At 37.3% G+C, this 17874-nt stretch overlaps 1 protein-coding gene across 2 annotated transcripts; it reads left to right on the top strand.

Moving 5' to 3' along the window:
• Positions 1 to 288: 288 nt before the first annotated feature.
• On the top strand, positions 289 to 15932 carry eif3c (eukaryotic translation initiation factor 3, subunit C). Of its 2 annotated transcripts, XM_051914144.1 has the most exons (23): positions 289 to 457; positions 2720 to 2835; positions 3739 to 3804; positions 3904 to 4093; positions 4186 to 4311; positions 4822 to 4873; positions 4988 to 5106; positions 5207 to 5334; positions 6698 to 6964; positions 7896 to 8037; positions 9042 to 9167; positions 9555 to 9648; positions 9729 to 9916; positions 10457 to 10681; positions 10767 to 10958; positions 12540 to 12711; positions 12803 to 12962; positions 13048 to 13113; positions 13241 to 13328; positions 13420 to 13585; positions 14947 to 14991; positions 15200 to 15247; positions 15515 to 15932. In XM_051914144.1, exons 2-23 carry the CDS (start codon positions 2738 to 2740, stop codon positions 15589 to 15591), a joined length of 2835 nt encoding a protein of 944 aa, XP_051770104.1. In that variant the 5' UTR covers positions 289 to 457; positions 2720 to 2737; the 3' UTR covers positions 15592 to 15932. The 2 variants fall into 2 exon arrangements, with proteins under 2 accessions (XP_051770104.1, XP_051770105.1); XM_051914145.1 differs by lacking the exon at positions 15200 to 15247.
• Positions 15933 to 17874: the final 1942 nt, after the last annotated feature.

The raw sequence follows: 17874 nt of genomic DNA, 5'->3' as shown, positions 1-17874 counted from the left end.
TAATTAAGAGTTCTACGAGGACATGAACGCCTTTTACAAGTAGTAATTACGGTAATTTCAACATGGCCTTAACGCACCTTATTGATCAAAGAATTCTGAAAAAATGCATAGCTGTTTCTGTATTAAGCAGCACAGCCTTTTAGAATAATAGCAGTAGAAATATTTCTGAAGGGTCAGGTAATAAAACAATGAAAATAAGAAAATTTTGCCTTTCTTCATTCTGTGGAATACATAGATGCGAGGTATTTTGTGTAGTTCTGCTCCAGGCCACTCGGTGGCGCTAGAGCATGTCAGCTGTAGGTTTGGCGCGTCTCTATCGCTTCCTCTCTCTCTGGAAGTAGCCGACAGGGCTTTGACGCACGCCGTCAATTGTGCTGACAAAATTGCAAATCTGGATCTAAAATCTACACAAAGGGAATTCACAAACGAGGAATCTTACGTTTCTAGCAGATAACAGGTACGTTCTGTGTTTGTCATTTACGGTAACGGTATCGGTTCTGAATGACTTGCGTACACATGCAGTTATGGTCCTGTTAACGTTAGGCCTGAAACAGCCGGTCGCGGCACGTTTTCGTCGATGTCTACACGGTTATTAATATAACTACGCAGTAGTCATATATTACGAGGCACATATGTTTCCATGCACAGCAGATGGCGTATTGGTTATAGTTTATTTCCATTAATGCTCCATCTTTGGTCTTTTAACAGTTGTGAGCTAGTGAGATGTTTCTTGTTATTTCATCAGCAAATGGAGCAGCTTCAGTAGCACAGACGTCATTTGATGCGTCTCTAGATTAGAGCTTTTATTACATATTTATTAATTTTTGTTTAAGTAACTACACAAGGGTTTTATTTTAAACTTAAGAGACATTTTTCTAACTTATGCCATTAAGCCTGTAAAGCCTGACGTATGAAATAATAGTAAGAGAAATCTATTTTTTCTGACATTTTATTGAATTTTTAGAGAAAATAAAAGGATTCTGTATTTGTGTTTTGTATTAAATTTAATACATAAGGCTTCTATGGCTCATATTGTGTGATACATTAAAAAATATGGAGCTCATACTCGATGAGGAAAAAACACCTGGTTTATTCAGAGGCACAAAATGAGCAAAAATATCCAATTTGGTGCGGATGTTGACATTATTATTATCATTATATGGCCAACAATTTGATGAAATTCTGATAGCTTGTGTAAATGAGTGAAATATATATATATATGTGTGTCTATATACAGTTGCAAGAAAAAGTATGTGGACCACTTGCAGAATTTGTGAAAATGTGAAAAATTTTAACAAAATAAGAGAGATCATACAAAATGCATGTTATTTTTCATTTAGTACTGTCTCGAGTAAGATATTTAACATAAAAGATGTTTACATATAATCCATAAGACAAAAAAATAGCTGAATTTATTAAAAAAATTACCCCATTCAAAAGTTTGTGAACCATTGATTCTTAATACCGTTTTGTTTTGTGATGGTTGTTCATGAGTCTCTTGTTTGTCCTGAGCAGTTAAACTGAGCTCTGTTCTTCAGAAAAATCCTCCAGGTCCTGCATGTTCTTCAGTTTTCAAGGATTTTTTCATATTTGAACCCTTTACAGCAGTGACTGAATGATTTCGAGATCCATCTTTTCACACTGAGGACAACTGAGGGACTCAAACACAACTATTAAAAAAGGTTCAAACATTCACTGATGCTTCAGAAGGAAACACGATGCATTATTGGGTGAAGTTTTCAGGGGGTGAAAACTTATGAACAGGATGAAGATGTACAAATTTTTCTTATTTCGTTTAAATATCAATTTATTTAGTACTGCCCTTCGGAAGCAACAGAAGATACTTACATGTTTCCCAGAAGACAAATTAAGTACAATTTACCTTGATCTTCAAATTCACAAAGTTTTCACCCCCCAGCTCTTAATGCATCATGTTTCCTTCTGGAGCATCATTGAATGTTTGAACCTTTTTTATTAGTTGTGTTTGAGTCCCTCAGTTGTCCTCAGTGTGAAAAGGTGGATCTCAAAATCATCATCCAGGTAACCACACACGGTATTAAGAATCAGTGGTTCACAAACTTTTGAACTGGGTCATTTTAATAAATTCAGCTATTTTTTTTGTCTTGTTGATTATATGTAAACATCTTTTATGTAAAATATCTTATTCAGGACAGTACTAAATAAAAAATAACATGCATTTTGTATGATCTCTCTTATTTTGTTAAAATTATTCACATTTTCACAGATTCTGCAAGTGGTTCACATACTCCTTCTTGCAACTGTGTATGTATATATGTGTGTGTGTGTGTGTGTATATATATATATATAAAATGCAAACTTAAGTTTTAATAATGATCTAAAAGATATTCTTATATTTACTTTATAAAAATCAGTAAAGATTTTACAACAGAAAGACGTATGAACCATGAGCTGGATGGACGTTTACAATTATACTAAAAGGCCTTTTACTTGTATAAATTATAAAGTATAAACTATCAATTAGATAACAGAAGGCATGTAGAACATTTATTTGCAACAGGTTTTTCACCAAAATTGTGATTGTTTTGGTCATTTAGAGCCCTTGGGAATTCATGTATCAAATATGATACTGTAGGCTTTGTTATAGGGTTTATTGCTTCTAAACAAAGCATTGTAGATTTGAAAAATTGTTCACTCTCTCATTTTTGTTTCCTCATCATTTCTGTATTTCTCATTTCAGTTTTAGCAGCCGTCTGTTATGTCACGTTTTTTCGCCAAATCCGACAGCGAGTCGGAGGAATCCTCGTCCGCCGATGAGATCACCCCCAAAGCGACCGGGACTACTTTCAATAAGCAGTGAGTCTGTGTTTCTGTATGGACCCTTTTCACAGACTGCAAGCTATATTTTTATTCTTTTTTTAATTTTTTTTATATTAACACCATACTTTGTTATAGTAGCTGCAAGCACGTCTCTAATTCAATGCCTGAGATTTGACATATTTCTCTCTCTCTCTCTCTCTCTCTCTCTTTTTCACTTCTTCTTTTTGGAAAGTTGTGGAAACTAGAGATTGACCTATTTTGGTTTGCTGATACCTGTAACTAAAATGGTAAAATGGCTGATAACCAATTAATCGGCCGATAGCTTTAAAAATAAATATGGAGAAAGAAAAAAAACCTTTCTTTTAAAGGGATAGTTCACCCAAAAATGAAAATTATCCCATGATTTATTCACCCTCAAGCCATCCTAGGTGTATATGACCTATCTTCTTTCAGACGAACACAATCGAAGGTGTATTTAAAAATATCTTGTCTTTCCAAAGCATTATAATGGTAGTGAACAGGGGCCATCGATTCATCATAAATATAATCCATACGGCTCCAGGGGGTTAATAAAGGCCTTCTGAAGCGAAGTGATGGGTTTTTGTAATAAAAATATCCATATTTAAAACTTTATGAAGTAAAGTTCCTGTTCACTACTCGATAGTTCCACAAAGCAACTATTATTGGTGCCGATTAATTGGTAAAAATCAGTACATTGGTCAACTTCTAGTGGAAACACTATCATGAAACTTTTTCTTTCCAATGGACAAATAGCAATGCAAAAATCAGGTTTGTCATAGTCTCCTGTTCACCGCTATGTAAGTTTACCCATAAATGACGACTTCTACTTCTGAGAAGCCAGGAAATGTGAAAAGAGGTCTGTAATGTGATTTAGTGGTCAGTTGTGATGCAGTAGTGACTCTGCTGGTGTCTCTTTAGGGCCCTGTTGCTGAGTGATGATGAGGAGGACACCAAAAGAGTGGTACGCAGTGCCAAGGACAAGAGGTGAGTGCGGAATACAAACGTACGACGTCGGAACTCGTGAGTTAAGGAGCGTTCGCACTGACCTTATTTATAAATGCTCCACTGTCCATTGCGTTTCAGGTTTGAGGAGCTCACCAACTTTATCAAGACGATCCGCAATGCCATGAAGATCCGAGACATATCCAAATGTCTGGAGGAATTTGAGCAGTTGTGTCGAGCGTTCATCAAAAGCAAAGCCATCGTGGACAAAGAGGGTGTGCCGCAGTTCTACATTCGCCTGCTAGCTGATCTGGAGGACTATCTCAACCAGGTCTGAAGATCATACTGGAGCCAGCAGGAAATCTAGAGTCACATGATTAATGCTTGTTCATGAGCAATCAACAGTGTTTGTTTTCATTATAGCTATGGGAGGACAAGGAGGGGAAGAAGAAGATGAACAAAAACAATGCGAAAGCCTTGAGCACACTGCGCCAGAAGATCCGCAAATACAACAGGGACTTTGAAACAGAGATTGCCAGTTATAAAGAGGTACTGAACTGTAGCCAGGATGTTATTTGTATATGAGAATGTTTATTAATTTTTACTGGGATTCAGCAGGTCCTTAATTTTTAAATTCAGTTTGATCAAATCAAACATTTTGGTACAACAAAAGTCTTAATTATCATTTTAAGATGTCTCATATATTTGGGGGCAGATAAACAGTGATCGCAATCTGGACAAATGTGATTATTAAACTTTAAAGGCCATGCTTTAAATTAATGTGATTGTTGCATGTTCAAAAATCTTTAAAAATTCTACAGAAATCCTGTGTATAGGTAAACCTCAAAAAAATCTGTATATACATATCTAATAAGATAAAAATGATTCTGTCGTGTCATTACTTTCTTTCATGAGAATTAAGTACATTTTTCCTTAAATTGTCAATAGTTTAATAAAAAAAAAAAAAGTCATTTGTACCATATGCTTGCATGTTACATGTCTTTTTTCTTTTCTTTTTTTTGTGCTGTCAGTCTCATGTTTGCTTTGTTTTTATTGCAGAACCCTGAGCAGTCAGCTGAAGAAGAGGAGGAGAAGGATGACATTGGCAGTGGTTAGCCTTCTTGTTTATCGCTGAGCTGCTGTCGATTGTCATAAAGTTATGGTATGGTAATGGGGTGTCTCGAGTCTTCCTCATTTGCTCTTTCTTTGCTCGTGTGATGTGTAGGGTCATCCTCGGAGAGTGATGATGATGATGGTGTCACTGCCAAGAGCTTTATGAAGAAGAAGCCTCAAGAAGAGGAGAAGGCGGCACCAGAGGCCAGCAAGTTCCTCAAGGGCGCTGCTGTAAGTCCAAACACTCCACGTTTGTCAGGCCATTTCATAAAGTCGTTTTAGGGTGAATGACTGCGTGTGTTCACGATTCATCACTTTGTCTTTGTGTCAGGATGAAGAGTCCGAGAGTAGTGATGATGATGAGAGTGAACATTGGAGCTCTGATTCAGTGGGCAGCGGCAGTGAGAGTGAAGACAATGAAGGAACTGCAGCATCACTGGCTGTGGTTTTCCTCAAAAAGTATGTGCTTCAACCTTAAGCTGTTAAGTGTGATCTGTATCGTTTTTGACAATATCGTAATTTTTGTTTTAACAATAAGTTGACATTATCGAGTATGTCTCTCGCTTTGCAGAAAGCTTTCACTGTAAAAGTAGTTTGAAAGTTTTTACCAGCCAGAGCAAACTTTTCTGAAAAGTTTTCCGGTTTCGAACTCCAGCAAAAACTCCAAACGAACTTCATTTTGGCCTGATTTTATTCTAAATGACATCACGCCAGTATACAGGGCCATTTATCCATCATGAGTCTTTGTTATTTTGTCTTGTTCGAGTGATGTTTTTCCCGAATATTAGCATGTGAATTTCCTATTGATTTTATAAAACGATTAAATAATCAAAAGTTTTTTGTTTTTTTGAGTTACATTTTATGCACAATATTTTCTGTTTTTGCTTTGTTTTAAAACCGATTTGAATTAATCCATTTAATGAATGTTTCAGTGACTGAACAAATCAGCTGTTTGAATGAATGACTTAATGATTAACTCATAAACTTGTATGCATTTTGCGTAGTGGGTATGCATTTTGACCTCAAAGTCTGCTGGTACGATTTGTCACTCTAAACTACGCAAAAACCTGGTGACGCCTCTGTGCCTGCACAGTACTCAAATCAAGCAACAGCAAAAGAAGAAGAGATCAACCAATCATAACGCCTGGTTCAGTCCCCATATAGCAAGTGGGGATGATTGACAAATGCGTAAAGCCTATCATTAAAAAGAGACCGCAAATCGACAGCAACACAAAATCCCGCTTGATCCGTCCTCTACTCCCGCCGTCTGACTGATTTCTTAAAGGATTAGTTCACTTTAAAATGAACATTAACCCAAGCTTCACTCAGCCTCAAGCCATCCTAGGTGTATATGACTTTCTTCTTTCTGATGAACACAATCGGAGTTATATTAATAAATATCCTGACACATCCAAGCTTTATAATGGCAGTGAACGGGACCAATAAGTATGAAGCTCAAGAAAGTGCATCCATCCACATCCATCCATTAAGAAAGTGCATCCATCCATCCATCCATCATAAACGTACTCCACATGGCTCTGGGGAGTTAATAAAGGCCTTCTGAAATGAATCAATGCGTTTCTGTAAGAAAAATATCCACGTTTAACAAGTTATAAAGTAAAATATCTAGCTTCCGCCAGACCGCCTTCCGTATTCAACTTACGAAGAAAGTGTAACGCCTCACGCAGTTTCAAAACGCTTAGAATCGAAATAATTTTTTTGTCAATATCACACACCTGTACTGTTTTTCTCTTTGTTCCTCGATGGCATCAAGTGTGTTTTAAACTCTCCACTGAGACTTCACAATCACTTGCCCTCACAGAACTCAAGACGGTGACAAGCAGTCCGACCGCAGGAGGGACGACAAAAAGGAAGACAGAAAGAGGAGACACAAGAAGAAGCCAACAGAGGAGGAGGGTGAAGAAGAGGGAGAAGCAGAGGAAGGAGGATGGGAGAAGGTGAAGGGTGGCGTGCCGCTTGTGAAGGAGAAGCCCAAGATGTTCGCCAAAGGCACGGAGATCAATACTGCTGTGGTGATCAAGAAACTCAGCGAGATCCTGCAGGCCAGAGGAAAGAAAGGAACAGACAGGTATGAAAACATCATCAGTCTATTGATGAGTGCAGCTGCTAGACCCTTGTGACAGTGTCCAGATTAGTGATAATCATACAGTATATAAAAAAAATCATATACTTTGACCTTTTTATGTGGACGGCAAGGTTTTCAGATGATCGGGCCACCAAATATTCGTGATTACATTAAACTTTATAAAACTGTACTTTTTTTGAAAATTATTTTTATACAATCATGTGTATTCAAGAGAAATATTACTATTTTAGAGTCACTACTTGAAAATAGAATGTTTCAAATAAAATTATATTTCTAGGAACTCTTTTTTTTTTTTTTTTATATATACACTACCTTTCAAAAGTATGAGGGCCAGTAAGATTTTTTTTGTTTTTAAAAAGTCTCTTATGCTTACAGAGGTTGCATTTTATTTTAACCAAATATACAGTAAAAACGGCAATACTGTGAAATATTATTACCATTTAAAGTAACCATTTTCTATATTAACATTTTAAAATGTAATTTATTCCTGTGATCAAAGCTGAACTTTCAGCATCATTACTCCAGTCTTCAGTGTCACATGATCCTTCAGAAATCATTCTAATATGCTGATTTGCTGCTCAAAAACATTTCTTATTATTATCAATGTTGAAAAACATTGTGCTGCTTCGTATTTTTGTAGAAACATTTTTTTAGGATTCTTTTAATAGAAAGTTCAAAGAATAGCTTTAATTTGAAATAGACATTAATTACATTATAAATGTTTTACTGTCACTTCTGATTCATTTAATGTGTCCTTGTTGCATAAAGGTATTAATTTCTTTAAAAAGAAGAAAGAAATTTTATGATCCCAAACTTTTGAAAGGTAGTTTAGCTGCTTAGCTTGTCATTTTGACATGGTAAATATGAACAGGCAAAAACATAACAAAAATGTATTTATTCCCTTGTCATGCAGAGCTGCTCAGATCGAGCTCCTTCACTCTCTGGCTGGCATCTCTAATGAGAATAACCTCGGTGAAGGCATCCTCGTCAAGATTAAGTTCAACATAATCGCCTCCCTATACGACTACAACCCCAACCTGGCTGCCTTCATGAAGGTGAGTAGCTCACTGTGGCATACTGACGGTATTACAGTCATCAAGCATTTTCAGCTTAAAAAGGACCTATTACACTTTTTTTTGCATTTTCAACTTAATTTAGTTTGTAATGTTGCTATTTGAGCATGAAAAAGGTCTACAAAGTTACAAAGCACTCTCTATATCAGTGTCACTGTTTCTGAACTCCCTGAAATGCCTCCATTGTAGTCTTGAGTTTTCTTCCGGGAACGTACACGTCACAATATTCCTCATTTAAATAGTTCCCCCTTCAAGGTGTATGCAAAATAAAGGGGCATGGTATTTCTTAAACATGCTGGAAGAGGTTGACTAATCACAACACACTGTTCCAGTTGACCAATCGGAGTGCACTGAGCTTTTCGGATGGAGGGGCTTCATAGAGACAGGAACTAAACCGCAAGACTGAGAAGAAAGTTGCTGCAAAATGTGTGTAAAATGTTCAACATTGAAGGATGCAAACCTATTCTAGTAGACCCCAAAAACAAAATCAAGACTTTTTAAAAGGGCATAACAGGTCCTTTTTAAGGCTGTAATACACTACACGACTTTCAGAATTAAAACAGATTTGTAAACACTGGGCATCATGCACTTGCTGGCTTTGTATATTGTTACAGAAAAAAAACTGGGCATCATACACTAAATGACTGAGAATCACACATTAACAGCCTTTAACCGAAGTCGCTCTGAACACGATAAACTTGTACACTTGTTAGGAGAAACATGGCAGATGAAATCAATGCCCAAAATGTCAAACATGTTTAATATCCTCTGACTGGACAGAATCATACTCTACAGAATCATACTCTGAAGCTAAAAAAAAATCAGATTATGTGCTCATCATACACTATACCATTTTCTGCAAAATTTGCCCAAAATCTGCACAGACTGGCTATGACTCATCCAGACTGCAAATCGGGGAAGAATCTGTACAGAAGTGTGTAGTGTATTCCAGCCTTTACATGATGCCCTTTTTCACCATTCTTTAGGCGGATATGTGGAAGAAGTGTCTGGACTGCATCGATGAGCTGCTGGACATCCTGTTCAACAACAACAACATCTTCATCGGAGAAAACATCGCAGAGGACAGCGAGAACCTGGCCGTTTCTGACCAGGTTAATATTACATATCACGTGAACAGCATTTCATGCTAACTTTTGATCAATTACAAGTGTGAAGGTGTGATCACATTTACCATTTTTCTGCTAAATTTTGGCTGGCGAAATCCTGTCATTTCAGTAGGAACCCATACGTAGATTAAATATATTATTATGGCAATAAAATAATAAATATTGTAGTAATTATTATTTATATTAAGTTATCAAGTTGGGCACACGAATTCACCATGTTGACCAACAGAAAGCTGCTTGGTTTGAAAGTGACTTCTGTGAGAGCAGTGCTTCATACTTTGCTACACTATTGACAATGGACCTTTTTTTGCCTGTGAAATTTAGTTAATGTGACCGTTAAGGCTGTTTATTAACTGTTTCTCCTCTCTTCAGCCGTTCCGTGTGCGTGGCTGTATTCTGACTCTAGTGGAGCGGATGGATGAAGAGTTCACCAAAATCATGCAGAACACAGACCCTCACTCTCAGGGTGAGTAAAGACAGATTTCAACCTCTGAGCTCATTAGGACTGCATATGTTGTGATAACGCTTCCTCTCACACTCTTGCAGAGTATGTTGATAACCTGAAGGACGAGGGCCGTGTGTGTGGCATCATTGACCGCCTGCTGCAGTATCTGGAGTCTAAAGGCAGCACAGAGGAAGTGTGTCGCATCTACCTGCGCAGAATCATGCACACGTACTACAAGTTCGACTACAAAGCCCACCGTCGCAGCCTGGGCCTACAGGGAGAGACAAAGGTGAGTGTCTCAGCATTGACGTAGAGAGATTCTTTGTGGAACTAGTAGGGGTGTGCAATATGCATCATCTACGATTAATATCATAATTGTTGTTTTAACAACGTGGAAGCTGACGTTGTCAAGTGTCACTCAAAACACTGTGTGATGTAGCCTAGTAGAATGCAGTTGCAATGACCCTGCAATTCAAGAGATGGCAGCAAAAATGAACCTGTATGAGTTTTCATCTGATATTTCTGCGACATCCACCTTGTTTTTAATGTAAGAGCATGTGTTGACATTTGTTACTTGTGCAAGGCTTCTGAAACCATTCACTTCCATGTTACATGTACAAAAAGAGTCTGTTATGCTGCTTTTTATTCTCTATTCTAGTATGCAGTTCCGAATTCAGCAACTTGCTTTGTTCCTTGAATGAATCAGGTGTTTGAACTAATAGGCTGAATAAATGACAGTGACATCTTTTCATTTTGTGTGGTTACAGCGTTTACCCGCTAACTGGACCACTCGTTTACACTCCTAACCTCTAGCCTCTTTGTCCATTAGTCCGAGCAGGATCAGGAGGAGAGCGAGGGAGAGGACAGTGCTATTATCATGGACCGTTTGTGTAAGTTTATCTACGCCAAAGACCGCACGGACCGTATCCGTACCTGCGCCATCCTCTGCCACATCTACCATCATGCCCTGCACAGCCGCTGGTACCAGGCCAGAGACCTCATGCTCATGAGTCACCTACAAGACAACATCCAGCACGCCGACCCTCCTGTCCAGGTTCACACACACTTTCTATCTGAAGAACAATTGGTTGGTGTGATTTGAGGTGGTTTTCTCACTGAACTTTTTTTCTTTCTCTTAGATCTTGTACAACAGGACCATGGTGCAGCTGGGCATCTGTGCTTTCCGTCAGGGCATGATTAAAGACGCCCACAATGCCCTGCTGGACATTCAGTCCAGCGGCAGAGCCAAGGAGCTGCTGGGACAGGGACTCCTCATGAGGAACATGCAGGAGAGAAATGCTGAGCAGGAGAAGATTGAGAAGAGGCGACAGGTACAGCCACATCACAAATGAGTTTGCTCTTTTAAAATCAATCATCACAGTGGCTCATGTTCAATATATGATTTAATTTGTTAACTTTGATGGCTGAAATCCAAGAAGGGCTGACAATTTTTTTAGTAGCAGTTCTATAAGGGCTGGAATAGAGCTGCACGGTTCTGGATAAATTGAGAATCAATTTTTTTTTTTTGTTTCAAACGGATCATGATTCTGAATGCCAACTAAACAAAATAACATGTAATTTACTAGAGGTTCTGACAAAATGTTAATTTCTGCAGTTTAATTATTCAAAAAAAAAAAAAAATCGTAATGAATGATTCAATGACTCACTCATAAATACATCACTTGTTTCATGACTAAATGAATCAGTGTTTTTTGAACAAATCTCTTGAATGAATGAATAATTCAATGACAAACTTTTTAACTTTCACTTGTCACCACCTAGTGGTGTAATGATGTAATGATGCAATCATTATTTGAAATGCCAAGTTACTTTCTAAAGGTGATTTGTTCTATTTTGATTGCTTCCATAGACATCAGTGTTTATATCCGAACTATAAACGTTTATTCCAGTTCTTCTGTGATATCAATATTTCCAACACAGAAATAACGATACTGTGTGGTTGAAAAGACTGAAGCTGTTTCATACCTATACATGACAACTGCTTTCTCTGGCTCAGCGGCAGACCCGACGCAGATTTGAATGTTCCGGTGTGATTTTGTCAAAGGTTTATTAGACACGGGCAAATCATTGTCATTTAGAAATGAGATTGCATGGTTGCATGAATCAAGATTGTGATCTATTAACGATTAATCGTGCAGCTCTGGGCTGTAATAAATTGTTCTCAAGCCTGATTTATTCAGACATTAAATATTGAAGACATCAAATCAAGAGCTTGTAAATCAAATCAGTTTGTGAAACCTGTCAATAACCGCCAGCTCTAGGTTATACATAGAAAGTTTGGTCAGTACTGAAATCTAGTAGCTTTAGTAGAAAGTCGCTTTCTGGTTGTGGTTGATATTATGAACATATATTATATTATATTATTATATTATATACCGTTTGGCCTACTTAAAAAACCCACAACACTGTTCTAAAATGGCAAAACACTTGAAGTATACATTTATGAAGTACTTATTGTCCACATTCCATTATAACCAAACTTGTTCTTTTGGAATGTAATTAAACTCATCAAAATAATCAAACGTATCAATTGATATGATATGATTACCAATATTATTCATCCCTAATATTGATGCTTGTAGCTGGGTATATTTGACTAAATGGAGGTTATGTTTGTACATCCATTAAAAATCTAAGTAATCAATATATTCAGGCTTCAAAAAGTACCTAAAGACTTTGCAAAATAATAATAATCCATTTGAACCAAAGAGACGCAACCGCTTTATATGATGAAGAGATTTAATTGCGGTTTTATTCACAAATAAACATTCACCAGTACACATGCATAGAGCACATCAAATATGTTAAACGCATATGAGGGTTACCACATAATGGAAGTTTTCATTTTTGGATGAACTTAACCCTTCAGTGTTTGTCATATTGTCCTTTAGGTGCCGTTCCACATGCACATTAATCTGGAGCTCTTGGAGTGTGTGTACCTGGTGTCAGCCATGCTGCTGGAGATCCCTTATATGGCGGCCCACGAGTTTGATGCCCGTCGCAGGATGATCAGCAAACAGTTCCACCACCAGCTGAGGGTGGGCGAGAGGCAGCCACTGCTGGGTGAGTGAGAGAAAGAAAAGAGAGATGGGAGACACAAATCAGCTTTTATTCTCAGGAATATGAATGACCTCTCTCTCCGTGTCTTCCTCAGGTCCTCCTGAGAGCATGAGGGAGCACGTCGTGGCCGCCAGCAAGGCCATGAAGATGGGCGACTGGAGAACGTGCCATTCCTTCATCATCAATGAGAAGATGAACAGCAAAGTGTGGGATCTGTTCCCAGAAACCCAGTGTGTGCGGGAAATGCTTGTCAGGTAGAGATATGATGCTTGACATCATTTTAGCATCATTTACATTTAAATTCATTTAACTTTTTGGTTGTGTTTTCTGAACCTACAGGAAGATCCAGGAGGAGTCGCTGCGCACTTACCTTTTCACCTACAGTAGCGTGTATGACTCGATCAGGTACATGTGATCAACACACAGCCTAGTGCTATATTTTATTTCTGTGTGAACTGTCCTTCTGAATGTTTTAAATGGACACCAGTGATTTTTGCAGCTCTTCATCACTTTCTTTCCCTCTGTTCTACAGTATGGAAACTTTGTCAGAGATGTTTGAGTTGGAGTTACCCACAGTGCACAGCATTATCAGCAAGATGATAATCAATGAAGAACTCATGGTAAAATAAAAACAGTCAGTTTTACCATAACTTTTCCATCCTCTATCTATACTGGCACCTTCATTTATGTGTCTCTTTGTAATTTGCTCAGGCATCTCTAGACCAGCCGACTCAGACGGTGGTGATGCACAGGACGGAGCCCACATCCCTGCAGAACATGGCTCTGCAGCTGGCTGAGAAACTGGGCGGCTTGGTGGAGAACAACGAACGTGTCTTTGACCTCAAACAGGGCGTCTATGGAGGCTACTTCAACAGAGGTACACGATATGCTAATGTTAGGAAAACAAGACTTGATTAAAGATCACTTTCATATCAAGATGTTATTAAATCATTTTATATATTAGTTTTGTAAATAGTTAATTTGACAATTTAATAATTATAATCATAATTATATGTAAGCATTAAATGACAATGGGCCATAGAGTTCTTTAAATGTAATGTAATTTTTAGTGCTGTCAAATCTAACAAGTTTTTTTTTTTTTTTTTTATATATATATATTTACAAACTTTTGTTAGATGCGATTAATCGTTTTGACAGTGCTAATTTTATAATAATTTATTTAGTAATAATGATTACGTTTGCACTCACCCTCATAATGCGAATTATAATGGGTTTTTGGCAATATTGCAATTAAACTTTACCTCATGTAAACTAAATACTTCGATCAAACTAATGCGATTAACACGAGTGACGTGTGTGGTTTACACAACTTCACGAATGAACTCTGTGACATTATCCTGAAGTTTTCCCTCCATTCCGAATCGCTGAACTGTCAACACAACTCGCTGCAAGTCTCTGCTCCTTATCTTCATCCAGAGACGGTGTGAAGAACGTGACGGCAGCGTAGGCAACCCCAGTTACAGCGGCATTGTTTTATGTTCATCACAGTGCTGAATAATATCCGATACTTCCATAGAAATGTGTTTTGCATTTGATCCGCAAGTGGATTAGATCTGGCCAGTAACACCTACTGTATGTGATTCATCAAGTGCTTTGGGGTATGCGAATAATGGCGGTAAAAATAACCACACTTCTTGATGAAAAATCAGAATAATGAAAATTGCATGTAAACAGGAATGAAAATGAGTTTTGCTTGTCACGTAAACATCTTAGTGCAATTACTTACTCTGATTATTGTTAAAAAAAATAAATAAAAAATCACAAAATATTGGTGCACATGTAAACATAGTCAATGAATTATTATATATCATTTACAGATGATGATGATAATGTTATAATATTTAATGGGTATTCATTTTATATATTTTATAATTTAATTAATAATTACAGTAATAATACTTAGTATAATACTGATGATTATTTACTAATAATGATTAATTACACTATATATATATATATATATATATATATAAAAAATATAGAATTATTCACTGTACCAGTCAAGTTTATTTACATTTTTATGTTTTTGCAAGAAGTCTCTTATGGCTTGTGGCCATGGTTGCGTTTGATTAAAAATTCAGTATAAACTGTAATGTAATAAAATTATTTGAAGACTGGATAGAAATGGCTGCTTTGCCATCACAGAAATAAAATTTATTTACTTATTATATCCCACCATAATTTCACATGACTTAAACCTCTCTTTCTCTCACACAGATCAGAAAGGTGGTTACCAACAGAAGCAAGGCTACCAGAGAGGAGGTAATCATTTACGCAGCCATCTGAATACAGAACCATGATAGAGTATATGACAATCCATACACACTCAGATTGTACCCTTGTGTGCTCGTCGCTTGTGGTCACTTGACGCTGCTGCTGTGAAATGTTGCAACAAAAGTGTGTGTTGAAGTGCTTTGTGTGGGTGAAAGTGCTTGTCCGCCTGTGTCTCTAAACACTTTTCACTATGCAGCTCCAGACCAGAGGGGAGGTTACCAACAGAAGCAAGGTTACCAACGAGGTGGTTATGAACATGTTAAATCATTCATTCATATCTTCACATCTTACTCACCCGTTTCTCACTCATTTCTACTTTTACCAATGAATGCGGTGGCAACTCTCCATCTGGTTGTTCAAAGGCCCGCTTCACTTTTTCTTGCTCACTGTCTCGTTCTTTCTTGACAACCTCAAAGCAGCTTCAGTGTCTTGATATGAACAGGAAATGCCACCTGTATGACTTCTGAAGTTCAATATCGCCGTCTCTTTCTGTTCTCTGTCACTGCTATAGATCAAAAAGGTGGTTACCAGCAGAAACAGAACTACCAGCGAGGAGGATACAGGAACCAGAACCAGAGCTCATACTGATCCCGGTGCGGCCTGTTCAAACACGGCTTCATTCCAGAACCAGACTGCAGGTTCCTCTGCTTATCCAGCCACCAGCTCCAGATCTGTTGCAATACATCTGCCTTACCCTCTGTTTTGCAGTGCTTTAGTTGCAGATAACACCCAAACATACAAGCTCAATTTTATTGTCAATTTACTGGCGCCACAATTAGCATGTTTTTCTATAATATGAGTACGTGAGTTTACAGTGTTGAGGGTTCTGGAGTAGCAGTTATGGAGATAATACAGTTGGCTGGGAAGAAATATCAAGTTTTTTGTGTTACAATCTGGTGAATTAATAAACATTATTCAGTCAAAATGAAGTAGAGTTTCCGTCAGTCATTTTTGTTGAACATTTGCTCCCCATGCACAGGTTTATTGCAACAATATTTTCATATTCTTATTGAAATGGCTGAATTTCGCATGCAAAAATTCACAGAACAGCATATTTCAAACATCTTGTGTACCGTTTCAGCACTAAGCCTATTTTGTGGCATAGAATATGGTGAAAATTATCTGTAAACCTGTTTAACAAGTTCGTTTGCAATAAATGCTTTGACCCAAACATGAATTAATGGAAGAAACTACCCAACTATTGCTGGGAAAAAAAAAAAAAAAAAAGTCACCTGTCAATTTTAATGCTATGGAAGCCCATTTCTGCCACATTAGAAAAAAAATGGGCTTTTGTAAATCTTAAATGACATACAAAGTCATATTTATGAGATGGTCAAAATTATTGAAATGAAAATTGATTTTATTTTGAGATGAAAAGTCTAAATGATGACCTAAGTCGAAATTGACATACTTGGTTATTACATTAAAAAGTTGAAATTATGCCAAAATTACAACGTCTATAATCTCAATTTCAATTTTTAATCTCATAATGACTTAGTATGTCATACTTTCAACTTGATCTTATTGTTTCAGGTGTGTTCATGCCATGTCGTAATTACGAGATTTCAAATCGTACAAACCCGATTCCAAAAAAGTTGGGACACTGTACAAATTGTGAATAAAAAAGGAATGCAATAATTTACAAATCTCATAAACTTATATTTTATTCACAATAGAATATAGATAACATATCAAATGTTGAAAGTGAGACATTTTGAAATGTCATGCCAAATATTGGCTCATTTTGGATTTCATGAGAGCTACACATTCCAAAAAAGTTGGGACAGGTAGCAATAAGAGGCCGGACTGTGGACTGTGGCAAAGTGGAAAACTGTTTTGTGGTCAGACGAATCAAAATTTGAAGTTCTTTTTGGAAAACTGGGACGCCATGTCATTCGGACTAAAGAGGACAAGGACAACCCAAGTTGTTATCAGCGCTCAGTTCAGAAGCCTGCATCTCTGATGGTATGGGGTTGCATGAGTGTGTGTGGCTTACACATCTGGAAAGGCACCATCAATGCTGAAAGGTATATCCAAGTTCTAGAACAACATATGCTCCCATCCAGACGTTGTCTCTTTCAGGGAAGACCTTGCATTTTCCAACATGACAATGCCAGACCACATACTGCATCAATTACAACATCATGGCTGCGTAGAAGGATCCAGTCCAGATCTTTCACCCATAGAAAACATTTGGCGCATCATAAAGAGGAAGATGCGACAAAGAAGACCTAAGACAGTTGAGCAACTAGAAGCCTGTATTAGACAAGAATGGGACAACATTTCTATTCCTAAACTTGAGCAACTTGTCTCCTCAGTCCCCAGACGTTTGCAGACTGTTATAAAAAGAAGAGGGGATGCCACACAGTGGTAAACATGGCCTTGTCCCAACTTTTTTGAGATGTGTTGATGCCATGAAATTTAAAATCAACTTATTTTTCCCTTAAAATGATACATTTTCTCAGTTTAAACATTTGATATGTCATCTATGTTGTATTCTGAATAAAATATTGAAATTTGAAACTTCCACATCATTGCATTCCTTTTTTATTCACAATTTGTACAGTGTCCCAACTTTTTTGGAATCGGGTTTGTAAAAAGAGTTCATGTCTTCGTCAAACTTGTAATTACAACTTGTAACCTGGGAATTTTACTTGTACCATGTGACTTCTGCAGATTAATTTAGTGTTGCCATAGAAATGCATAATTCTCAGTCCAAGTCTGTGAACAGCTCTGAGTAGAAGGTCATGCGTTGTCGTATCGTAATTATGACATGTCTTAAAGCAATGATTTTTGTCTTAATTGACTTAGGATGTCATAATTATGATTTAGTAACATTTTCGACTGTCATGATTTCTACTTTTTATGTCA

The sequence above is a fragment of the Ctenopharyngodon idella genome, chromosome 12 (assembly GCF_019924925.1).
Source record: "Ctenopharyngodon idella isolate HZGC_01 chromosome 12, HZGC01, whole genome shotgun sequence".
In the NCBI taxonomy this organism is placed as follows: Eukaryota; Metazoa; Chordata; class Actinopteri; order Cypriniformes; family Xenocyprididae; genus Ctenopharyngodon; species Ctenopharyngodon idella.
The sequence above is the reverse complement of the archived record's forward strand: the minus strand, read 5'-3'. Positions and strand labels throughout refer to the sequence as shown.

Excerpts from the sequence above, each read along its gene's own strand:
- eif3c (XM_051914144.1), top strand. The coding sequence starts at position 2,738 with ATGTCACGTTTTTTCGCCAAATCCGACAGCGAGTCGGAGGAATCCTCG. Across the intron at positions 4,312-4,821 it reads AGATTGCCAGTTATAAAGAG|AACCCTGAGCAGTCAGCTGA; the intron begins GTACTGAACTGT and ends TTTTTATTGCAG. Across the intron at positions 12,712-12,802 it reads CGAGAGGCAGCCACTGCTGG|GTCCTCCTGAGAGCATGAGG; the intron begins GTGAGTGAGAGA and ends TGTCTTCCTCAG.